This window comes from Heteronotia binoei, chromosome 2 (assembly GCF_032191835.1).
Source record: "Heteronotia binoei isolate CCM8104 ecotype False Entrance Well chromosome 2, APGP_CSIRO_Hbin_v1, whole genome shotgun sequence".
Lineage (NCBI taxonomy): Eukaryota > Metazoa > Chordata > Lepidosauria > Squamata > Gekkonidae > Heteronotia > Heteronotia binoei.
The window spans coordinates 177,954,300-177,979,871 of record NC_083224.1 but is presented as its reverse complement, the minus strand read 5'-3'; the positions used below and the strand labels follow the sequence as shown (position 1 = coordinate 177,979,871).

Here is a 25,572-nt window from a genome sequence, read left to right as displayed (position 1 = left end):
TTCTGGTGATCTCTTTATTGGGATTTGGAACGTTTTACATTCAAGGACGCTTGCTGGGAACTTCCGATGGACTTTGCTTTGCCAGGGTCTCTGCCAGCGGCCTACAAAGCAACCTGAGCGACTTCTGAGACATGCTGCTTCAGCTCCTGCAGGCTCTGCAGAGCGGACGAGAGGCCCAGGACGCTCCACTCCTCTCCAGCCACGGGGCTGGAATGGTGGTAGGATAGCAGCTCCACTCTGGCCTTCCCCAACAGACCTTCAAAAGAGAGGAACACTCAGTTTGCATCTCCACAGAGATGGGTGCGACTGATCCCAGGCCTCTGTCCTTACATCAAAGGGCAGGTTGTTTGGTGTAGTGGTTAAGTGCGCGAACTCTTATCTGGGAGAACCAGGTTTGATTCCCTACTCCTCCACTTACAGCTGCTGGAATGGCCTGGGGTCAGCCATAGCTCTGGCAGAGTTGTCCTTGAAAGGGCAGCTTCTGGGAGAGCTCTCTCAGCCCCACCCACCTCACAGGGTGTCTGTTGTGGGGGGAGAAGATCTAGGAGATTTGTGAACTGCTCCGAGACTTGGAGTGGAGGGTGGGATATATATCTTCTATCTTACCCAAATTTGGGGAGAAAGATGGGCTGAGAAACCTTTTAAATAAATAAACCAAAATTGCCAAGGCTAGGAGTCAATTTGCCAACCAACAGGCCTGGGGAAGAACATGCTGGCCCTTTAAGAGAAGCTTCATGGGATGTTATTTACAGAAGATGCTGTGAACTTCCATGCCATGAAATGCTTTCACTACAGGATTCCATACATCAACCTTCTATTTAAAGGAATGAGACACTTTTCTCCAGCCCTGTTGGCAACTCTAGCTAGCAGTCTTCCAGAGGGGATCCAGACAGATTCTAACCACCTAAGGCCAAACTCCTCCCAAGAAGCAGGGCTCATTCCTTCACTTGAATCCCATGGTTCATCTTCTCTCCCAAGGATCATGTTTTTCATTGGATCCAAGTGTTAAAATGTCTTCAATCATGCCTCCCCACATGTCCCTCCTTAGGCATTTCCTACTCTTTATCCTGGGAGCCCCATTCTCAACATCCCATCCAAATCTTCAAACCACCAAACAGTGGCAGCTATAGTCACAAATCATTCTCACGGTGGTGGAAAGGGATACCAAGCCAGTCAACTTACAGCAACCCCATAGAGCAGGGGTGTCAAACATGCAGCCCAGGGGCCGAATCAGGCCTCCGGAGGACTCCTATCAGGCCCCCGAGCAACTGGCTGTCATCTGCTTCCTTCTCCCTCTCTCCTGCTTCCTTCTGCATCACAGCTTGCTTTGCAAGGCTTGCTCAATCGCACAGGAGCTACAGAGCAAAGCTATTTTCTCCATTGGCTGAGGCTCCTCCCTTGGGAAGGGAACGAGGGATAGATTGCTTTGCCAGGATCTCTCTATTTCACAGCAGCACTACTGAGACAAGCCTCTCTTCCTTCTATTGGCTGAGGGTCCCCCCCTCCTCATCCCCTGGGGAAGGAAGGAAAGAGCCAGAGCTTCCTTTGCCCAGTTCCCTGGATTCCTTGGGAGAACTACAAAGAAAGCACCTTTAAGACCAATGATTGTTAATGATTTGAGCATGTTTCAAGTTTGTTTGTTTAAATCATTATGTTTGTGTTTTTTATAAAGTTTATATCTCTGCTACCTAATCTCAAATAGGTACCCACATGGCCCAGTCCAGCCCAATATGGCCTGGCCTGACAAAGTCTCATTTATGTCAGATTCGGCCCTCATAACAAAAGAGTTTGACACCCCTGCCATAGAGTTTTGAAGGCAGGAGGCAACTGGAGGTGGCTTGCCGTTGCCTGCATCTGTGTAGCAACCCTGAACTTCCTCGGTGGGCTTTCATCCAATTTCTAACCAGAGCCAACTCTGCTTAGCTTCTAAGAACTGACAAGATCGGTCTAACCTAGGCTGTCCACATCAAGGGCAACCATTCCCATACATTCTACATAATCCCCCCCAAAAGCTAAACCCCTCATTTCTCTCTAAGCCAGGACACAAGAGAATGGTCTTTTACTGCTACCCCAGACTTCAGGCAATGTTGCATGGGTACCAAAGATGCTGTCCTAGCAGTCTCTGGAACAGGATTACCAATGGAAACAGTGCAAGGGGGTGACATTAAAACAGCAAACCCCAGGGCAGTAAGGACTCAAGTTACCAGCAGGAAATACACTTCTGAGAAAGCAGAAGGGCTTTTGTCCGCACAAAGGCTACAATCGCACATACTAAATAATGCACTTTCAATATAATTTGAAAATAAATAATACACTTTCAATTCATTTCAAAATTGTAAGTTTTAATTGTTTTATCTATGTTGTCATCTGCCCTGAACCCAGTTTCAAGAAAGGGCAGAATATAAATTAACAAAATAAACAACAAATAAACAAAGGCAGAATATAAATTAACTAAACAAACAACAAATAAACAAATATATCTATATTCAATGCATTTTCCAACTGGATTTTGCCAGTTCACACACTAAAATCCAGTTGTAAAGTACGTCGAAAGTGGATTGAAAGTGCATTGTTTAGTGTGTGGGATGGCAACCAAAGATGTCCTTTCCCCTGTTCCCGTTAGGTAAGACAGGCCTTTCCAGTCCCAATTAATTGTAGCTTAGACAGGATGCCTCTCCCTTACCAGTGATGGTTGACAATAGACTGGCGTTGGAGGCTTTGGATCTGTAGAACAGCAACGTGCCAGTGAGAGGAACGAGCTGCTTGAAGACGGCTCCGTTGAGCTCATGGAGGACCAGCATGCTGCCTTGCACTGAGCCGACCAAACTGTAGGGGGAGCCCTGGGCAGCAATCTGCAGCAGCCCGCCTTCATTACCCAGTGTCCTGTCACCGTGGGTGGCGGTGATCTGCACAGAAATGGAGAAGATAGAGTTAGATGCTTAGGAGTGTCCATCCTTCTATGGAGAAGACAGGTTCCAGGTCTTTTCAACCAGACCCAGCTTGACCATACATGGCAGTGAGCAGATCTAAGGTAGTGCAGTTGTTACAGCGTTGGGCTAAGATGCGGAAAACCCAGGTTCAAATCCTCACTCTGCCACAGCCTCTCTGGATAGCCCAATCTCATCAGATTTCAGAAGCTAAGAAGGGTTGGCCCTGGCTAGTTATTTAGATGGGTGACCTCCAAGGAATATCAGGGTCATGACACAGAGGCAGGCAATGGCAAACCACCTCTGAAAGGTATCTTGCCTAAAAACAAGTTTAGCTCACCACCTATTGATGCTTAATGCTAAAAGAGCTAGAACTCCTGACTGCCAGACAATCTTAGGCTCTCCTGGCTTTACAACACAGACTGATGATGGTCATCATCGCCATCTGGGCAGCTTTGGGCCAGTCACACATTCTCAGCTAACCCTATTTCACATGGTTGTTGTGAGGATAAAATGGAAGCAGAATTACATAAGCAGCTTTGGGTTTCCACTGGGGAAGAAAGGTAGAGTATAAATGAAGTAAATACATTAAATAAGATCTTGGTTGACATGGAAGGCAGAATGATAACAAGGTCTACAGCTGTTTTCTTGACGCAGCAGCTGTCACAACAAGGTAAAAATTCAACATGTGCAGCCCTCTCCTGCATGTCCTTGCGCCGCAGCAGCTGTACCCATTGAATTTCTGCCAACCATATGCTTGTAAAGTCTTGGCCCCGAGCTAGCATCCTCTCTCAAGCAAACAAGCAAGATAGCCCACAGAGATCTCATGGTGGGCGGACTTGCAGTTCTATGAAGGTTCCCCAGTGCACTGGACTTTAGACCCAGGAGGATGCTGTGTACCTTCAGCCCAGCCTCTTGTGCCAGGAGCGGCCCGTTCACAAGGTTCACATCCTTCTGCGCTGTTTCTTTAAGGAGCCCCGTTGCCACGGCAGGAATCAAGTAGCTGCTGGCCTTCTGCAAAGCTGGTCCTAAGGAATATGACAGAAGATGACTGAGTCACTGCAGTACCTGGAAACATTTGCTTCCCTTTCCTTGCCACACAGTCCCAAGGCTAAATCGTTGGGGTGGGCTCAGTGGTAGAGCATCTGCTTGGCAAGCAGAAGGTCCCAGGTTCAAGCCCCAGCATCTCCAGTTAAAGGGACCAGGTAGTAGGTGATGTGAAAGACCTCTGCCTGAGACCCTGGAGAGCTGCTGCCAGTCTGAGTAGACAAGACTGACCCTGATGGAGCAAAGATCTGATTCAGTATAAGGCAGCTTCATGTGCGTCCTACCATTCAATAGACCGAAGTCCCTGACTAAACTACAACCAGCCACAGATTTCTCCTGCGGCAAGACTGTGAACTGCCTTCGCTTACCATCTCCACTCCTCCACGGAGACAGGAGGCAGAAGTCCCTTAGTAGGTTTGGCAGTCTTCCCCCTTTTTTTACCGTCCCAAATCCCATGCTTTGTACAGTAGCCCGACACGCAGAAATTAACCAAGCAAAGCTCTTCCTGCTGTTTGAGACAAAGTGATGGGGAAAGATTCTTTTGCTTAATTGACGGGTGACAGTTAAGAGACAGAAGCGGGGCCAATAAAAAGGTGAGCCGCCCCAACAGAGGTAGCAGCAGAGAGTGCTGGAGGAAAGCCTCTTCTGCTCTCAAATGGAATTGGGAAACCCACAAAAGCACAAGAAGCTGCCTTATACAGAGTGAGACCTTTGGTCTAGCAAGGTCAGTTTTGTCTACTTTAACTGCTCTCCAGGATCTCAGGTTGAGATTTTTACTACCCGGGGTAGAATTCTGACAGGAGTTCCTTTGCATATTAGGCCACACCCCCTGATGTAGCCAATCCTCCAAGAGCTTACAAGGCTCTTTTTTGTAAGCTCTTGGAGGATTGGCTACATCAGGTATGTGTGTGGTCTAATATGCAAAGGAGCTCCTGCTAGAATTACAACCCTGTATACTACCTTTTAACCAGAGATGCTGTATGTCACAATATCCTCTACCACTGCCCCCATGGCTCCTTCCTTAAGCTGCCTATCAAATTTATCAAGATCAGAACTATCTGCTCTGTTTGGCAGTGGTTCCCCGGGGTCTCAGCCTGTGGTCTTTCCCATCTTTCCCAGATTCTGGGGATCTTCTGCATGCAAAGCAGATCCTCTGTCTCTCAGCAACAGGCTCTGCACAGTGCAACTGGGGCTGCGATCACACATGCTACAAAATGCAGCTTCAATGAACTTTCAAACTGGATTTCGCCAGTCCACACAGCAAATTCAAGTGGGAAAGTGCACTGAAAGTGGATTGAAACTGCATTATTTAGTATGGGTGATCGCAGCCTGGGTCTCTCCTCTGAGTTAAGTGGGTACCAAACAGCCTGTTCCTAAAGCAGCTAAGCCTAACTATGATTTAGAGCCAAATGCAGAGTCTTATGTCAAACCCTTGACCAAAGGGCCCTTGCCCATGGATGTGGCAGTCCAGAATGGGCACACTTGATATGCCCCAGCGAGCACTTTGGTCTGGAACCCAAAACAGATTGATGGTCCCCAGCATCAAAGAAGCTAGGCTTGCGTCAACAAGAGCCAAGGCCTTTTCCATTGCTGCTCCCAGCTGGTGGAATGAGTTGCCTGAGGAGGTGAGGGCCCTGCGAGAGCTCACACAGTTCCTCAGGGCTTGCAAAACGGCACTCTTCCGCCACGCCTTTTCATAATGACATCTACAGCGATGGATTGGGCCCAGAAACACCACCGGTGGCTTGCCTGGGACCTCCAGAAGTTTAAAAATCGACGAGTCTGATTACCATCACTAATATCTTGTTGTTCGGATACATTGCATTAGCACCAGATGTTTTAAATGTTTTAACATTTTATATTTAATATTGTTTATATTTACTGTTAAATGGTTGGGCATGCTATTGCGGACCCTCATATTGTTAGCCGCCCTGAGCCTGCCTTGCCGGGGAGGGCAGAATATAAATCAAACAAATAAATAAATAAGAACTCCTGGAAGATCACTAAGGAAAGGTGATCACTAAGGAAGAAGAATGCTAATCTAATGCAGGAAGAAGAAATGCTAGTCCAAAAGCCAAAGTGGAGAAAGAACAGGGAGGGCAGAATGTGAGTGCATTTGGCTGGTCAAGAAGCAAAATAAGCAGGGCTGTGTGTATTCTGTAAAAGCATAGAATGGGGTACAGGCTCAGCACCTCAAGTTCTCAAGTCTGTTATAAAGCAAGATCCTGGCCCTTATGGCTCCAACTATAGGATTTTCTCCAGCAGGGCTTCTAATTGGCTAGGCAGATAAAAAGGCACCCTGTTAAACAGAGCTTCTGCCTGGGAGTTCCTTTCTTCTGTCCTTCAGTCCTTCCTTCCTTTCCCTTCCCCCCCCTTCCTTCCTTCCTTCCTTTCTCCCTCCCTCCCTCTCTCTCTTTCTCTCTTTTTTTCTTTCCTGACATTTTTAACTTATTTTCTGACATTTTGTGGCTGGCTTCACCTCCTATGGCAGCCATTTTGTGGTTGGCCTTGCCTCCTATGGTGGCCATTTTGTGATTGTGCCTGCTACCCTGTGTCAGAATTCCAAAAAGTGCCTACAGGTTCAAACAGGTGGAGACCTCTGGTGTAGACACTTCAAGGGGGAGTGTATCAGCTGACTGGCTTTTTGACATTTCTCTTACTTATAAAAAAGCAGAATTAGTTTTTTAAAGTAAAAATATGCATGTTTCATTTACATGGTTTAAACAGGCTGCAAAACCCAGATGTTTCTTTACAGAGAATGTAGTACACTTGCAGACACAGAGGACACACTGCCCTGTAGGTAAAGGGAGATGAGAGAGCAAGGCCAGAAAAGGCAAAGAGTCTTCTATGGAAGAAGCTAAAAGGTGAAGCTATTCCTGCTTCCTTCCTGGATCTCTCATCTCACCGTGGGTAACCACCTGCACGCCTCTGTTCATTTGCTGGGTGAGCGCACACAGCATGGCACCCAGAGCTCTAGCCAACGTGATCCATGGTTTGGAATGGGGTGCATATGCGCTGCTGAGAGCTTGCCCATTCACCTGAAGAAAAGAAGAACAGGAGCATGAGATTGCATAAAGGAGGGCTGGTCTCTAACAAAGAGAGATTCCTGGATCCAGGGATTCAGTTCACAGCCTCCTTGCTGTGCGATTTCTCCATACCAAACTTCATCCTTCAAGGGAGACTCACAGTGTCACCATCTTGGGGGTGGAAAGTGCTATCGAGTCACAGGCAACGTGCAGTGACCCCACAAGATTTTCAAGGCAAGCGGTGAACAGAATTGGTTTGCCATTGTCTTCCTCTGCCTAGTGACCCTGGGCTTCCTTGGTCGTCTCCCATCCAAATGCTAACCAGGGCTGACCCTGCTTAGCTTTCAAGATCTGATGAGATCAGGCTAACCTAGGGCCATCCAGGTCATTGCTACACCATTCTAAGTCCACTGATGTCAATGGCTGTAGAAAAGTATAACAAGGGCTTTTTTTTTTTGTAGCAGGAGCTCCTTTGCATATTAGGCCACACACCCCTGATGTAGCCAATCCTCCTGGAGCTTACAGTAGGCCCTGTACTAAGAGCCCTGTAAGCTCTTGGAGGATTGGCTACATCTGGGTGTGTGTGGTCTAATATGCAAAGGAGTTCCAGCTACAAAAAAAGCCCTGGGTATAACTCTGCTCAGAACTGCGTTATAAAATTTAGGACCCATTGTTCTCAGTGCTCCCATTCTGAAATGTGACCCACCACTTCTGCTTCCGTGTCTGCCTGTTTGTCATTGCCTTAAAAAGTTAGCAGTTAAACCTGCCGAAAAGTTGGTTCTGCCAAAATCTGAACATGCTGCTGTACAAGTTTTTTGTGATAATGATGAACTGGGATGGGGGGGGGAAGGGGAAGAGAGCAGAACAACAAGGCACACAAGTCCCACCCAAAACTAATTCTATGTAATAAATAACAATACACACAACGATGCTATACACTACACATATATTAATAAAGGACATGCAAAGTAAATATGAACAGCATATGATAAGCAAAAATAAACCATATACATATTACCACTGCCAAACAAATCAATCCTGAATAATATCGAATATTACAATTAAACTTAAATACAAGATGTTCTCAATGGAATTTAATTGTTAAAAAAAAAAAACTCGTTCCAGTATCATAAACCTTTTTCAAGAGAGTAGAACAATTCACAATTTTGCAAATCCACAGTGGGAACAATGAAGAAAAGGAGTTCTCAAAGCATCGATATTAATATATGACATAACAGTAAGCAATCCAAAGGGCCAAGAACTCAACGGGTTATTTTAACGATTGAATTTCATTGAGAACGTCTTGTCTTCAAGTTTAATTGTAAAATTCTTCAATGTTATTCAACTAGTAGGAAGGACTGATTTGTTCGGAAGTGGATATACTTTTTGCCTGTCAGCTGCAATAATGTGTATATGGTGGTATTTTTGTATTTTTTATTATTATATAATAAAAGGATGGAAATAAAAGGATGGAAAACCACCGCCTTCCCAAGATTGCCCTGTATGGCGAACTCTCCACCGGCCATCGAAATAGAGGGGCACCAAAGAAGAGGTACAAGGACTCCTTGAAGAAATCCCTTAGCACCTGTCACATCAACCATCACCAGTGGTCTGACCTAGCCTCAGATCGCAAAGCATGGAGGCACACCATCCACCAGGCTGTCTCTTCCTTTGAGAACGCACGCATAGCTGGTCTTGAGGACAAAAGGAGATTGAGGAAGAATCGCACTGCTACAGCACCAACCCCAAATCAGACTTTTCCCTGCAGCCACTGTGGCCGGACCTGCCTGTCCCGCATTGGTCTTGTCAGCCACCAGCGAGCCTGCAGCAAACGTGGACTATTGCACCCTTCTTAAATCTTCGTTCGCGAAGCCAAGCCGAGAGAGAGAGATTATTATATACTGTTCATATTACTTTGCCATGTCCTTTATTAATACATGTGTATTGTTATTTATTACAAAGAATTAGATTTGGGTGGGATTTGTGCCTTCATGTCCTGCTCAAGTTTTTTGTTATCAAACCTGGCACTCTGCGATATGGCCAGGTGCCACGAGAGGCTAGTTCAGATGAACAGTGCTGTATTGGTTTTTATCTAGACCTGTCCTTAATGCATCTTGCAAACCTGTGCCTTCCAAAACCTTCATTTTGCAAAGTTAAGGTCAGCTTTACTAAACATAAATTGCTGAGATTCATGGAATCAGCAGCAGCAAAAGAACAAGGAAAAAGAAAAAGGAGGGGGAGGGGAAGGAGGATGAGGAGGAAGAGAAAAAGGAACAGAGATTACATTTGTGCAAGTCCCAAGAACTTGGCTAGATCTCAAATTGCAGAACACCATCTACCAGTCAAATATCTGACCGTGACAATTCATTCATTCATTCATCATCATCATGTTGATGCAAACTTGTTGCAAGACAGGCCCAAAACAGACAATAAAAGAACACCACTAGTGGTCACATACATCTCTCAATTCAAAACAGTTCCATGCGTCATCAGCAACCTCTACTGAAAAATGACACTTTTCACCTTTTCTTGTCCACAGACAGCCCCCCCCCCCCAATCTTAAACAACTCCTCACCCATAATAATACAAAATCTAATTTGAACATGGATACTGGTACCAGAGTTTGCAATAAACTCAGATGCCAACTTTGCTGCCACATAAAACCCAGACAACACAATCACGGGACCTAAAAACATCAACTACACCATCTCAGGCTCATTCACTTGCTCATCTTTTAACACCGTAGATACCATTAAATGTCAACAATGTCCTTCAGTTCTCTACACAGGCTAACAGGTCAAACCCTACGCCAAAGGATAAATGGACACAAATCTGACATCAAGAATTACAAATCCGAGAAACCTGTACACTTCAACCTTCCAGGATACTCAACGGGAGACCTCAAAGCAGCTGCAAAAGAATTTCAGAAACAGAATAGAATGGGAGATCGTTGAGTTACAAGTTATTACAACACTCAGATACTACTACACTCAGTCGGGACAATGGAACCCCCAGGGCTTAACAGAGGTATTAGTTCTTGCATATTGTTCTGTATGCTAATCTGCTGCTATTCAAAGGTTTTACCAATTGCCTTAATCCAATCTTAGCTCTAATTGGCTCTTCTTGGCAACACCTACCTCACACACTACCTATATGTAATGGTTGGTGACTCTGTTTCAATGTATCCGACAAAGTGTGCAATGCACACAAAAGCTTACACTAAGAATAATTTTTTTTTGGTCTTAAAAGTGCCAACAGGACTCAAGTTTGTTCTGTCAATGCTAACAGACATTGCAAGAGATGTTTTGTTCGAAGTGGAGAAACAGTAGGAGACCTACAGTTACAGAGAGAACAAGAACAAACAGGACTCTAGCAGCATCTTAAGGACTAACAACATTAAAGTGTTCACTATTTCATCTGCTATGTCTGGATCCCAAATAACACAGACCTTTTATGTAGAAGGTTTGAAAAAAAACACACAACAGGGCCAAGGGGCCACAAAATTCAGGAAGAACAGAGTAAAACGTAATTATGGGAATTTCAAACCAATTCAGAATAAAAGACAAACCATCAGTTAGACAAAGCTAGTTAATACCTCTGATGCCCTTCAGCTAGTTAACACCTCTAATGCATCTAACATAGGGGTGGTCAAGCTTGCTTAACGTAAGAGCCACAGGGAATAAACATCAGGTGTTTGAGAGTCACCAGATATGAACGTCAGAGTTTGAGAGCCGGAAGAAAGGAAGGAAAATAAGATGGGGGAGAGAGGGAGATGTGGGAAGATAGCAACTTTAACTTTAAATGCATTCTCCAAGCTGCCAGCTGACTTTGCTTGGAGAAGTGATTTAAAAAGACAAATGCCTTCACCAAGCAGGTCAATGGGAGCTTTGCAGGGCTTTTTTGGTAGGAAAAGCCCAGCAGGGACTCATTTACATATTAGGCCACACCCCATGACATCCAGCCAGCCAGAACTGTGTTCCTGCTCAAAAAAAGCCCTGGGGCTTTGAGAGCCACACAATATGTGTGAAAGAGCCACAGGGGGCCACTGAGCCACTTTTTGGCCACCCCTGCTCTAACACCTCTAATGGGTGAATAGTTAAGATAGCCACAGTTACAGTGGAGCAAAGACTCTAAAGGTTATGTAAACACTTCTGATGATTAATAATACCAGCCTAAGCAGACTTGTTCTGACCTGGATGGTCCAAGCTAGCTTGATCTCATCAGATCTTGGAAGCCGAGCAGAGTCAGCTATGGTTAGTACTTGGATGGTAGACCACCAAGGAAGACCAGGGTCGCTACGCAGAGGCAGGCAACGGCAAACCACCTCTGAACGTCTCTTCTCTTGAAAACCCTACAGGGTCGCCATAAGACAACTGTGACTTGGCAGAACTTTCCACCATTAAGAAGACTTACACCTTCGTGAGTCCACTGACTTCAGTGGCTTAGAAGGATGCATTTCTGCTTGAGATTGCCCTGTTTGAAAGGGCTTTGCAACTGATGAGTAATGCTCCGTTAACTGATTGACAGGAGTGACTTAGGAAGAGGAAGACTCACCGCACCAGTCAGGGCCTTGCCCTGGGCCAAGTCCACAATCTGCTGGGCGATCTCCCTGCCGCAGCGGTTCTGAGCCTCTCGGGTGCTGGCCCCCAGGTGGGGACAGCTGATCACATTGGGGTGGTTCACCAAGGCCTTGTCCTTGGGTGGCTCCTGGAAGAGAGAAAGCGGGTGGGGGAGAAGGAACAGCCAAGCAAGTCACACCAAGACCTACACTTTTCCTGCAAGAGGTCCTAACAACATTTCATTGGTGAGGCCACCCTGGATTTATACCCTGCCCTTCACCTCCAAGCGGCTTACAACTTCCTTCCCTTCCTCTCCCCGCAACAGACACCTTGTGACGGAGGTGGGCCTGAGAGAACTCTCCAAAAACTGCTCTTGTGAGTACAGTTCCGAGAGAACTGTGCCTGACCCAAGGTCACCCAGCAGACGCATGTGGAGGAATGGGAAATCAAAACCAGTTCTCCAGATTTGAGTCCGCCGCTCATAACCACTACACCCAACTGGCATAGGGCTGGAAGCATCAGGCCATCTTACCTCTGTGAATACATCAAGGGCTGCTCCCCCACACTGCCCAGACTGGAGAGCCCGCAGGAGAGCTCCCTCGTCCACAATGCCCCCTCGGGCACAGTTGATCACCTGGACCCCACGCCGGCACTGAGCAAATGTTGTGTCATTCAGCAGCCCTAGAGAAAAGACAACAGTGGAAGCAGAGACCACTACAGCCCCACTGCCCAAACAATATACACACATACTCCTGATCCAGTCTAGATACTGAACTCAAACCCCAGTGAGTTTTCCCCAACTTTATCCAGATTTGATTTTAGGATATTTCCATGACTATAGCATGCAAAAGGGGAACTGAACACTATCCTGAGAAAGTCGGTTTAAAAAAAACATGCTTCTAACCCTCAAGGGGCTGAAAATTTGTATTTCACACATGTGAAATAATGCAGTTTCAATCCACTTTCAATGCACTTTCCAACAGGATTTTGCCAGTTCACACAGTAAATCCAGTTAGAAAGTCCACTGGAAGTGAATTGAAAGCACTTTAGTGTGTGTGACTGTAGCCTAAGATACGCCTGATGAAATCTTCAAAGTCAGAGCAGGGTTTCTCCACATGCATGAGCTATCTACTCCACTCCCATCAGCAACTGCCTCCCTCCCCCAGGAAAGCTGCAGATTTCTCTTCCTGCCTCCCCCCCCCACATCTCACAGCTTAATTGGTGCCATATGTCTTGCTTTTTGGCAGCCTTCCAAAAGAAAAAATTCAGCCTCCTGCACCTGTTTTTTTTGGCCACTGTGTGACACAAGAGTGTGGGACTGGATGGGCCATTGGCCTGATCCAACATGGCTTCTCTTACGCTCTTATTCGTCCAACAAATCAAATGATCTCTTGCAAACCCAAGCACAGATCCCCTTACCTGTGGTGGAAGGAAGAAGCGGTGTGTGAACTGTGATGAAGTCGCACAGGGGCCAGATCTGTTCCAAAGGCAGCTGTTGAACGCCAAATGCAGCCGATTCCTCAGGAGTGATGATGGGGTCGTAGCCTATAGTCTAATGATAAGAAGAAGCACAAATTCTTGAAATATGGCTTGGATCTCTGCTCTCAAACAGGGGCTCAACAGCCCTTCAGAGAAAATTAAGTCCAGGGCAACAGAATGGGGCAACCAGTTGCATCTCCACTGACCAAGGCTGATCAGCTGAATGTTCTTCTTACCTTCATGCCAAAGGACTGCATTCGGATGGCCACTTCTCGTCCAATCCTGCCCAGTCCAAGGATGCCCAAGGTCTTCTCTTGAAGCTCCATCCCCATGAACTAGGACAGAAGAGGCACACAGCTGTGAACAGGTGTTCCTTTTTTGCCCCCACCCCCCAGTGATGGAGAAGGCGCCCGTCTCTTACTTTCTTGCGGTCCCATTTCCCTTCCTTCATCGAGGCGGCAGCCTGTGGGATTTGCCTGGAACGATCAGACACAGCCGCAAGTCAAAAGCACAGGTTATATAAACGGCTGCTCTAAAGTCTTTGCTTTTATTTAATGCATTTTTATGCTGCCTTTTGCCCCTCCCCCTCAGTGTCTTCCAGGTTAAGAGCAACTGTCTGCCTGTTGTAACTCTGGGAAGTCATGATCGGCTGCCCCTAAAAGCAACTCAGAAGCTGAATTTGGTTCACAATGCCTGACCACTGGGAAGGGCTGAGTGGTAGAGACTCTGCTTGTCTTGCCCAGAAATGGAAAAACTGCAAGGTCTTCCAGTGCTCTGGGACTGGAGGAACAGCAAGGTGCTCTGGGTTAGAAGTTCAGATGCACCTGCAGATCAAGCCAACGTGCCATGTGATTTTGAGATGCCCCATTCTTTCTCCAGAAGTCAGGCCACTTACCTGGCTAGGCTCAGGATCATACCACACGTCAGTTCTGCTGCACTGAGGCTGTTGCCAGTAGGTGTGCTGTGGAGCACAGCAGGGGGGGAGAAAGTTAGATTGCATGCCCAAAATAACACAGCCCACACCTTTCAAAAGGTTCACATCTGCCTTAAGCCAAACAAAGAAGCCCTGCCTCCTATGAGTAGTTGGAATATTAAGTACCTGAGCACTTTTGGACATGCTTAGGCACCGATTTGTAGCTCTACACCCTGACCTGGATAGCCCAACCTAGCCTGATCACATCAGAACTTGGAAGCTAAGCAGGGTCAGCCTTGGCTAGTATTTGGAAGGGCAACCTCCAAGGAATACCAGGGTTGTGACACAAAGCCAAGCAATGGCAAACCACTTCTGAAATGTCTCCTGCCTTAAAAACAAATCTAAATCACCACCACCTAGTGGGGCATAATACTAAAAGAGCTAGACATTCTGCTTGCCAGACAATCTTAGGATCTCCTGGCTATACCACAGACACTGCCTTATGATAATTATTATATATAGCGCTAAGTCCTCATGTTAAGGTTCTGCTTTACCGACAAGAGGTTATAACCACTCCTCAGGGAAGCTTTCAGCCCTACATTTCAGTGTGCCATTGTAACTTCTGCATCCAGTTAGAGCACCTAGATGAAATAGTTCTAAACAAATTCAGCTATTATAACATTTGTTGTGTGGGTGAAATGCTATCAAGTTGGTTCTCATTTATGGCAACCCTATGAATTAATGACTTCCAAAATGTTGTATCGTTAGAGCATTTAGCATTAGATATCTCCAGGATCTATCTGATAAAATCTATCAGCTTTTTAAATTCTTATAGTATGAGTAAAAGTACTGAGAGTTCTGTTCTTTGAACTAAGACCAGGAAACCAAGTGGTAAACCTTCAGAGAGTTTATATTTCATTGAAAAAGGAAATAATTATCTTTGTTAGAAAAATGAAAAAAAGATGTTAGGAAATAAAAGCATGTGAAAATTAACTCTACAGTGATGGCAAAAGCAAGTACCGAATTGACCAGATCTTCTAACATTTCTTTGTCATAGTAAATTTTAAATAAAATGGCTTTGGGGTTATTGCCTTAAAACTGCTCTTACAACATTTCCTGTAAAGCCAAACAACACAGAGAAAAAAATCTCACCTAATCTCTTTAGAGAGCTCCATCCAGAAAAAGCTGAGTTGCTTATCACATCAAAGTGTTTTTATAGCAAGACATCTTACCCTAAATCTCTGTTATCTTAAACATACTATTATTATCTAGATAAATGAGTGGTTCATAACTAATTATGAGGTAAACATCTAAGAATATGTCCTCATTGTCTTTCCTAAAGCAAGATAAGGTCAAACTTAACTCTTTAATGTCTATTAAGAGAAAACAAATCTAATATTTCTTTAACTGTTTCAATTAGCTGTCAAAGATAAAATGAAAAAAACCTTATGCAATAAGAGTTCACCAGTAGCTGAACCTCGTTTGAGCACAAGCTTCATGAAAAACATGCATGACCCGCAAAAAGAGATATAATCAAAATTCTGCTATACCATCATCACAGCCAACTCATGTCACCCCTGTAAAGTTCTACCTCATGGAGTTTTCAAGGCAAGAGGAAAGCAGAGGTGGTTTGCCATTGTCTACAGATGTAGAGTCTTCCTTGAAGGCCTCCCATCAACCCTGCTTACCGTAATTTCTGAGATCTGATGAAATCAAGCTAGTCCAGGCTATGAAGGCTGCTACACAGCATAACCAGAGACATAGAAAGCACAAGCTACTGCTCTTTCTCCCAAGCTGTGAGCATTCCTATTTGGGCAACTTGGCTATATGGGATCCTTTAAACAGGGCTTTTTTTGCAGAAAAAGCCCAGTAGGAATTCATTTGCATATTAGGCCACACCCCCATGACATCACCATTGTTTCACAAAGAGCTTTTTGGTAGGAAAAGCCCAGCTGAATTCATTTGTATATTAGGCCACACCCCCTGACGCCAAGTCAGCCGGAACTGCGTTCCTGTTCGTTCCTGCTCAAAAGAAACCCTGCCTTTAAATAAACTCCATGAATAATAGCAATTGGCACAGACCCCAGACCCAAGCCAAAGTTTGGTTCAAACTGTGGCCAGTTCGCAAACCTTGTATTGAGGTTTGGGGAAGGAGCCTTACCTGAACACTCACCAAACTTCTGCTCGGTTTGGTTCATGTGCTCAGCCCTCATCCATGAGTGCACACCATTTTCAGGCAGCAATCCCAAAATAAAAGACTCAAGGATAAGAAATTGGAGGAGTACATAGAGCCTCATGAGTGAAAATCCTGCCACTACTCTGCTAAGGGAAAGAAACTCTAAAAAGAGAGGTGCCCTGGATTCCCACGTAGTTTTTCTCCCCTTCCTCTGTGCCCCAACACCACCGCCCCAAGCTCTCCACTGATCTCTAGCACTCCACCTGGGAGGCAGAATCTTCCCTTACTTCATAACAAGGACCCCCTTCCTCGTTGCAGCGTCCACATCCACATTATCCACTCCGGTGCCAGCCCTCCCAATGACCTGCAGCTTCTCGGCAGCGTTGATGATGTCAGCAGTCACTTTTGTTGCCGAGCGGACAATAAGCCCATCGCAGTCCTGAAGAAACACAAGCAGAACGACCTAAGCCTTGGTTCAGAGATGTTAAAAGCTCACAGCTTCCAAAAGCATTGTGCCACTGCCTGAAGCTTCTCTCCTACTTCCCTCCCCAACCCGCAGAGACAGCAAGCAGCGCTACAGACAACATCGCCAGCAGGGGTGAAATTCCAGCAGGAGCTCCTTTGCTTATTAAACCACACACCCCTGATGTAGCCAATCCTCCAAGAGCTTACAAAAAAGAGCCTTGTAAGCTCTTGGAGGATTGGCTACATCAGGGGTGTGTGGCCTAATATGCAAAGGAACTCCTGCTAGAATTCCACCCCTGATCACCAGTGTTCTGGGATTTGAATTCTGCACCAAGCTGAATTTCACAACCAGTACAAATTATGCAAATGAAGTAGAACTGTGCAAAGGTTAGTTTATTTCACACAATTACACGCATTTCTGTCTTCCTACTGTTCAGGGTTGTATGCAATCGACTACAATTACAAGACCACAAGGCACATTGGTTACAGCCTGAAAAATGAGACAAGAATGAACCAGAATACAAAAACAGAACTCAGAAAACCCAGCTAACGACAGATGCCAGCAATCGCTCATGAGCTTGTTTTGTGCAAAATGTTAGCAATGAGGGGGGCTTTGAGCCCATTACAGAAACAGAAGGTCCCAAAGAACATGCAGAAAATCCCAGGTTCAATCCACAGCAGCTCCAGTTAAAAGGAGCAGGCACAGGTGATGTGAAAGACTGTGGAAAGCTACTGTCCAACAGAAAATACAGACCTTGGCAGATCTATCAGTCTGATTTAGTATAAGGCGGGTTTATGTTTTCAACAGAGGTAGTCACCTAAAAGGAATGTGTTCCAGCTGTCCCCATACAGAGGGACTGTACAGCCAGAATGGCCTGTTCAGTAGACCCATGTCATTGCATGGGGAAAGGCCATCCTTCAGTTATGTGGGTCCATGAGGTAAACCAACACTCTGAACTGGATCTGGAAGCCAACAGGAAGTCAGTGGCATTCCTGTAAATTTGGCTGTATATGTATGCATCATCCAATGCTAACCAGTGGACAAACAGGTATACTTTCCACCAACTGAAGCTCCTGTGTTGTTTTCAAGGGCAGCCCCAGATTGAGTACATTATGGTAGTCCAGCCTGGAAGCAAGTTAGCATTATTTTGAAGGGAGGACAATATACATGCCAGATGCCAATGAAAAAGACTTGCTTGACAACGCTACCAGATTGTTTCTCTAGTAGGAGATGGGGTCCAAGAACATACACAGGCTCTTCATATGCACAGAGGGAGTCCCCATCATTATATCGGTTTTACTGCAGGGGTAGCCAACGGTAGCTCTCCAGATGTTTTTTGCCTACAACTCCCATCAGCCTCAGCCATTGGCCATGCTGGCTGGGGCTGATGGGAGTTGTAGGCAAAAAACATCTGGAGAGCTACCGTTGGTCACCCGTTTTACTGTATGCTTGTTTTAGAAAAACATCTATTTAGCCTTTCTATTTATAAAAAAATTAATCTCAAGTGGCTAACTAGATAGGACAATACTTTAATTAAAAAAAAAACATTGGAAATACTCAGTTCATAAGAGAACAGAGGCAAAAATGTGTAGCACAGTTGAAAGTAATTAATAAAATTGACAGCAGATTGTTCTTCAGTAGCATCACTTCTTTTCTGTCCAGATTCACTTCTATATTGTTCTTCATTATCCACTTGACCATCAAGCGGTTCCTCAGTGGGAGGGGGTGGGCTCTCCTCCTTTGGAGGTTTTTAAGCTGTGAACTTAGGCAGATCATAAGAGGGAAGAAAGGGCTGCATCAGTGCTTGGTTCTTGTGGCCCGTTCTTACATACCCAGTGATTGCTGCTTTGGGATCAGGAAGCAGTTTTCTCCAGCCTGGTTTAGCCAGGGTTCCTGGAGGTTTTTGTTGTTGTTTTTGCCATCTTCTGGGAATGAAGCAGGAGTCATTGGGGGTATGAGGGGAGGTATTTGTGAATTTCCTGCATTGTGCAGAGGGTAGGACTAGAGGTCCCTCACCATTGGGGAGGGATGGTGCCTCAGTGGTACAGCATCTGCTTGGTAAGCAGATGATCCCAGGTTCAATCCCTGGCATCTCCAACTAAAAAGGGTCCAGGGCAAATAGATGTGAAAAACCTCACCCTGAGATCCTGGAGAGCCGCTGCCAGTCTGAGTAGACAATACTGACTTTGATGGACTGAGCGTCTGATTCAGTATAAGGCAGCTTCATATGTTCAACTCTATAACTATTTTCTAGAAACCAGTTGGCCGCAACCAGTTTTCAGCTGGCACAAGAGAAAGGAGTAGTGATCTCAGCTGATTCCCCCTTCTCTCTGAAGCCTTCTGTCCTGTATGGCTTTTTGACACAAGAATCGCCCGATCAGCCTTTTGCAGGGGTCAAGGGGGGGGTGTCTTCCTGAACAGCAAGCAAAAAAGGAACAGTACAGTCAAAAAGGACTGCTGGGGGAAAATAAAAACAGGGAATGAAGTCCTTCTGCTGGTGAGATCTAATCGCTGATTCAAGACAGAGAAAGCCACTCCCAGGTGCTCAGTTAATGAAAAATAGAGCCACATTATCAGTATTTGGACGACACCTGACTCTGAAGCTCCATACAGTCTTATTCAGCATTCTTATACAGGTAGTAGCAGACCTTGCAATACACCCAGCACAGTGAGTCTTAAGGAGACGACTCAGCATCTTTGATGGAAACTCGTTGCACCTCGCTGGGGAAAACCCCTGAAAAGATCAAAGTGCTTCGAACATATTTTATTCTTGTCTGGCTATCAAGGAGACCGGCATGACATCCACAACCTGCTCCCAACAGAAACCCTTACTCAGCCACTGCTCTGAGATCACAGTCAAGATCACGATGGCTAGAATCTTATCTAGGCATAAAGTTCATCAAGATGTAGATTTTGGAAGATGATGATTGAAGAATACAGCCTGAAGTCTGCTCTAAAATACCCCGAAGAGGACTGCCTGGCCCCACTGATGGACCTGCTGATGGCACCTAGGTATTTTTGGCCACTGTGTGACACAGAGTGTTGGACTGGATGAGTCATTGGCCTGATCCAACATGGCTTCTCTTATGTCTTTGGTGATTCCCCAGAGACTTAATCTATTGTGAAATGCAGTAGTTCATCAAAGGCATCTTGCACTGCTAATCCGTGAGCCATGCTGGTTTCCTACGATCTTTGAGGTTCACTTCAAATTTTTGCTTTTGTCCCTTCAAGCTTTCACAAGGACCACAAGAACTTTCAAATCTCTCAGGAGCACCTTCTCCAGGAGACCCCAGATTCATGACACCAATGCTGTCAAACTTCCTCCCCTTGAAGTCTCACAAATCTCAGCCTCAAAAGTTTTATGAGCAATTATTCCAGATATTTTCCAGTTGGGGCTGATGTTGTCCATTTTGGCCACTGGGCTCTCTCTGCAAATGTTAGGAAGTGGAATGGTATGGCATAGCCTGATATCAGATCTTGGAAGCTGAGCAGGGTTGCTACTTGGATGGGAACCACCAAGGAAGACTCTGCAGCAGAAGGCTACAGACATGACAGATTTTGCAATAGGCTTGTTCCGGGTGGAGAGCCCTTTTGCTCCCAGGGCTTCTCTCCATTTTTGCACAAGTTGCCTCGGAGCTGCAAGTTGATGTGCTGCTATTCCACAGCAAGCGAGATCCTCTGATAAGTGGTTTTTGCTTGCTGCGGAAAAGCGGCACGCCAACTAGCAGCTCTGTGGCAGCTTTTGCGCAAACGGGGAGAAGCCCTGGGGCAAAAGGGCTCTCCACCCGGAACAAGCCCTAGTGCAAAATTGGTCCATCTCTGCTTCTCAATGGCTTTGAAAGTCCCTTGGCCAGTTGCGATTTGATAGCACAGATCACACAAAAGTGTACATCATTATGCAAGTCTGTATACAAAACACACATAAGAACATAAGAGAAGCCATGTTGGATCAGGCCAATGGCCCATCCAGTCCAACACTCTGTGTCACTCAGTGGCAAAAACATATATATATATATATATATACACACACACACACACACACATATATATACACACACTGTGGCTAATAGCCACTGATGGACCTCTGCTCCATATTTTTATCTAACCCCCCTTGAAGCTGGCTATGCTTATAGCTGCCGCCACCTCCTGTGGCAGTGAATTCCACATGTTAATCACCCTTTGGGTGAAGAAGTACCATACTTCCTTTTATCCATTTTAACCTGACTGCTCAGCAATTTCATCGAATGCCCACGAGTTCTTGTATTGTGAGAAAGGGAGAAAAGTACCTCTTTCTCTACTTTCTCCATCCCATGCATAATCTTGTAAACCTCTATCATGTCACCCCGCAGTCGACATTTCTACAAGCTAAAGACCCCCAAGTGTTTTAACCTTTCTTCATAGGGAAAGTGTTCCAACCCTTTAATCATTCTAGTTGCCCTTTTCTGGACTTTCTCCAATGCTATAATATCCTTTTTGAGGTGCAGTGACCAGAACTGCACACAGTATTCCAAATGAGACCGCACCATCGATTTATACAGGGGCATTATGATACTGGCTGATTTGTTTTCAATTCCCTTCCTAATAATTCCCAGCATGGCATTGGCCTTTTTTATTGCAATCACACACCGTCTTGACATTTTCAGTGAGTTATCTACCACGACCCCAAGATCTCTCTCTTGGTCAGTCTCTGCCAGTTCACACCCCATCAACTTGTATTTGCAGCTGGGATTCTTGGCCCCAATGTGCATTACTTTGCACTTGGCCACACTGAACCGCATCTGCCACACATGCAAAGGTATCGCTGTTCAGCCTCTGCAGTGAGGTTTCAGACCAGTCACTCATTTTAAGAGAATGTGCTTTCACAGAGTAATCTTATCCTTCTTCTCACAATCACAAAGAAGCTGAAGCCGGACTGCGGGAGAAATGTGTAATCAGCTGGGCCTGAGGGGCAAGAACGAGGAATGCTGATACATCAAGGCAGAGATTTTGGATCCTTTCACTCTTCAAGGCTTGTTTTTAATCCCTCCCAGAGGTATGATCTACAGCCAGGCAGGTGGAGGCAAGTGCCTTCTCCCGCTTCCCAAGCAAATGATCTGGGTCCCCTGTCCCAACAAGCAGAGTCGGAGGGCAGGAACAGGCAGCGATTCTTTAAGCCAATCCAAATCCTGCCAGAAATTATCCAAGCCCCATTTTACACAGAAAAGGAAAAACCTATGGAGGGTAAAGCTCTGCTAACCGCACATCAACACATCCAGAAGGAAAGCACAGAAGTTGCAATGAACACATCCCCAATCAATGTACAGCATGCACTTGACTTTTCTTTATATGTGCATGGAATAATTCTCATGTTAACACTCCACACGGGTACAGCTGAATGTGTGATTTCGCTCCTGCATAGACCCAGCTACAGCTTCTGTTTGCCAAGTGAATGCTGGTTCTGTCTTAGAAAGAGGTCTGCAAGTACTTGCAAGATGCATCGATGTTACACTGTCACAGGTGAACTGGACTGGCAAATAAGTGTGAAAAGCAACCACAGCAATCTCCATTGAAGAGAAAGCACAGAATGCAGGAACAGAAGAGAAGCCTAGACTCTGTGTGTGACTATTACAAAAGGTGGAAGTCTCAGACCTGACCTGTGTCTTTCCTAATGTGCGAATGGGTCTGGACACCCACATCGCTGGAGTAGATGGGGGAGAGGTGTTGTGTGTGAGGCAGCTGACACTAGAAACCCCATTCAGTGAAAAGACAAGCTAAACACAACAAAAATTGGGTCAAGGCTTCCCCCCTTCATCTCCAGCATAGCTAGATATCCCTGTTCTGGGGGGTGGGGAGGTTTACTCACATTGCTTGGAATGAAGCCTGAAGGAAGTCCCTAAGGAGGGCCAACTTCCAGGTGAGGCCTGGAGACCTCTCAGAATTGCAAACCATTTCCAGGCTACAATGATCAGTTCTCCTAGAAAAAATGGCACCTTTGAAGGGTGAACTCTACGGCAAAGTCAGTTTGATGCAGCGGTTATATGCACAAACTCGTATCTGGGAGAATCAGGTTTGATTCCCCACTCCTCCTCATGTACCTGCTGGTGCGACCTTGAGTCAGTCACGAGTTCTCGCAGAGCTGTTCTCACAAGAGCAGTTCTGAAAAGAGCTCTCTCAGCCCCAGGGAGTTTGTTGTGGGGAAGGAGATTGTAAACTGCTCCGAGACTCCTACAGCCTGTTAACAGGTAGGGAAGGGTAGAAATCCAATCTTTGTGTTCTTTATTATACCTTCCCGAGGTCCCTCCCCCCCACAACCCTTTCCCAAATCTCCAAGAGTTTTCCAACCCAAAGTTAGCAACACTCTGCCCCCCCCTCCAGTATTTTGCCAAGCTAGAGAGTTTCCCCAGCCAAGCCTTCCCCTTCTTTGAAACCACTGGCTATCCAGCTGTTGCTGCGTCTTTGAGAAGAAACCCCTCGGCAGTCCCGTCCCACACATAGGAGAGGAGCCCGCTCTTGGCAGGCAAGGAGATGCTCCCCCCTTCCCCACCGCCCGCCCGCCCGCTCCCTCCCTCGCCCGGCGGCTCACTCGGATCTCGGCCAGCAGCTGCTCCTTGCTGAGGCCGGCTTTCTCCAGGACGCTGATGCCGGCCGCCTGCAGAATGCGGGCGCAAGCCGGATCCAGGCTGTCGCTGATCAGCACTTTGCGCACCGTGGCCATCGTCGGCGGAGAGAAGAGAGGCGATGAAGAAAGTAAAGAAAAAGGAGCGAGAGCTTCGGCGTCTCCGGGGCCCGGGCGAGAGAGAGGCTGCCGCGCCTCGCCCTCCCCTTTCATTGGTTCGTCGCGCAGCCCCGCCCCCTCCTCTCCGCCCCCTGCCCCGGGATTCTCACGCCGCCCTCCGCCCGTCTTGGCCCGCCGGGCTCCTCTGCACGTGGCGCCGGGTGGCTCTGGGCGCCGCCTCGGGAGAGCGCGCTTGCAACCAGTAGGCGGCTGATCCCGAAAGGTGACTTGCTTGGAATCCCCTTCAGACGTTGCTGACTTCCCTCGCCATCCTCTGCACTCGTGTACATGTTTTGCAACAGATAGGAGAGGGCTTCTGGAAAACCTGCGGCGGCTTCCCCCTGCCAGAAATCCTGCGTGTTCCTGATTCCCGGTCCAAGTAAGGGGTTCGGAATCCCCACGTTCCAAGTGGCTTGTTTGCGGACCAAACTTCGCATCGCGCTAAAGGTTGCCAAGTCTAATTCCAGAAATAGCTGAGGATTTTGGGGGTGGAGCCAGGAGACTTTGGGGGTGGAGCCAGGAGCAAGATTGTGACAAGCACAATTGAACTGTAAAGGGAGTTCTGGCCACCACATTTAAAGGGACCGCAAGCCTTCCCTCCCTTGGAAATCATGAAGGATAGGGGCACCTTCTTTGGGGGCTCATAGAATTGGACTCCCTGGTGCAATCCTTTTGAAACTTGGAGGGTATTTTGGGGGGAGGCACTGGATGCTATGCTGCAAATTTGGTGCCTCTACCTCAAAAAACAGCCCTCAGATACCCATTGATCAATTCTCCATTATACACTGTGGGAATCAGTCTCCATAGGCAATAACGGAGCGCCCAACAGGCATTCTCCCTCCCATCCTCCCCGCTTTCTGAGGACCCTGAAGGGGGAGGGGGATGGCCTCCAAACCGGAGGATCCCCTGCCCCCACCTGGGGATTGGCAGCCTTACTTTGCGCCGCCAGGTTTTTTGTTGTTGTTGTTCGCCCCTTCTGCCGACTCTTCTTGTCTGTGTGTGTGGGCCCTGCTTTTCCTAAGCGTGCCACGTGGAGAAAGTGCTCCAGAGGGTGGGGGGGGGCGAACGTGGGGAGCTACTGACGCCGACCCCAAATCGAAACCAAACAAGAGAGGCGCCTTAAAGCGCAACAGAACTGTATCCCGACGTAGCGTTACTGCGCTCACGTCATCACCCGCATCAAGTGGTCTGTGCGCATTATGGAAAGGCAATTAAAATTAAAACAAACTACTACTCCAACTCAAGCGTTCGGAAGCCTCGGTAAGAAATGAGGCGCTTGGCCAGAATCAATGCCACGTCTTTTCTGGCCAGCAGAGGAAACCCATCACATGCTTCCTGGGGCTGAACTTGCAGGAGTTAGAGCTTCTCACATTAACTCTTTAAAAAATGTTCGTCTTCTTCCATAAGGTGACCTTTGCATTATTTATGTGGAAATTGCTTAACGTTCAGCTAAACCAACCTTTCAGGGAACAAGCCAGACCCCTTATTTGTTTCATCAAACAATAAAATGGGAAATCCGTTTTTATACACCTATTTACATAAGGGGGAGGGGTTGTGACTTTAATTTATGCAGATTCTATCACCATTAAAATTCCCCATGCTGCACCATAACAACCATTCATGTCTGGTTCAATTTTTTTCCCTCAGGATTTAGCGGTTTCCATTTTTGCAGCTGGATTCAGCAAAGTTATTAATTCCTTGTGAATGTTTGAAGTGTGTGTGTGTATGTTTTTGAGAGAGAGATTGTCATCTGGCAATAAGTGGCATCTAATATGTATCGGTTGATTGTTTCACTCATGTATTAACAGCATTCGGAAAGCTGGTATAGACCGCCCTTTCGTCTATACCTCATTTTCAAAATCTTGTCCTAAACCTTTGTGTGAATATACATGAATTTGTGGATTTTTTTCATCCAAGCATTTGACACAGTCTAGAGATCATTCCTTTTTGTTTATACTCACTTTTGAGCTACCCATAGTTCAAAGACTTTTGTCCAAACAGTTATTCATTTTGAGTTCACTAATTAAACTTGGAATTTGTACATAATGGAACCAGCCATTCCTGTTTAATTTGTCCTTAGCTGCTTGCTTGGGCAGGACCTTTGTTCCTTTTCTGTTATATCACAGAATCTACTGATAGTATTTTCTTGCTATAACTCAAAGAAAGGGCTGTAGAATCCCTGATGACCTTAAGACATGCCGGTGTCCCCTGGCTCCCTAGCCAGT

General features: G+C 46.3%; 1 protein-coding gene across 1 annotated transcript; it reads right to left on the bottom strand.

Annotated features, from left to right (window-relative positions):
• Nucleotides 1–23,414, bottom strand: PHGDH (phosphoglycerate dehydrogenase). The gene is made up of 12 exons (XM_060232569.1): nucleotides 23,156–23,414; nucleotides 16,415–16,566; nucleotides 13,934–13,999; nucleotides 13,460–13,514; nucleotides 13,275–13,373; nucleotides 12,979–13,111; nucleotides 12,092–12,240; nucleotides 11,555–11,707; nucleotides 6,880–7,012; nucleotides 3,828–3,955; nucleotides 2,684–2,906; nucleotides 1–256 (listed from the first exon to the last, which is right to left on the bottom strand). The coding sequence occupies exons 1-12, from the start codon at nucleotides 23,399–23,401 to the stop codon at nucleotides 102–104; spliced, it is 1,692 nt and encodes a 563-aa protein (XP_060088552.1). The 5' UTR covers nucleotides 23,402–23,414; the 3' UTR covers nucleotides 1–101.
• Between the last annotated feature and the right edge of the window lie 2,158 nt (nucleotides 23,415–25,572).

Excerpts from the sequence above, each read along its gene's own strand:
- PHGDH (XM_060232569.1), bottom strand. The coding sequence starts at position 23,401 with ATGAAAGGGGAGGGCGAGGCGCGGCAGCCTCTCTCTCGCCCGGGCCCC. Across the intron at positions 7,013-11,554 it reads GCAAGGCCCTGACTGGTGCG|GTGAATGGGCAAGCTCTCAG; the intron begins GTGAGTCTTCCT and ends TCTTTTCTTCAG. Across the intron at positions 3,956-6,879 it reads CGTGCAGGTGGTTACCCACG|GACCAGCTTTGCAGAAGGCC; the intron begins GTGAGATGAGAG and ends CATATTCCTTAG.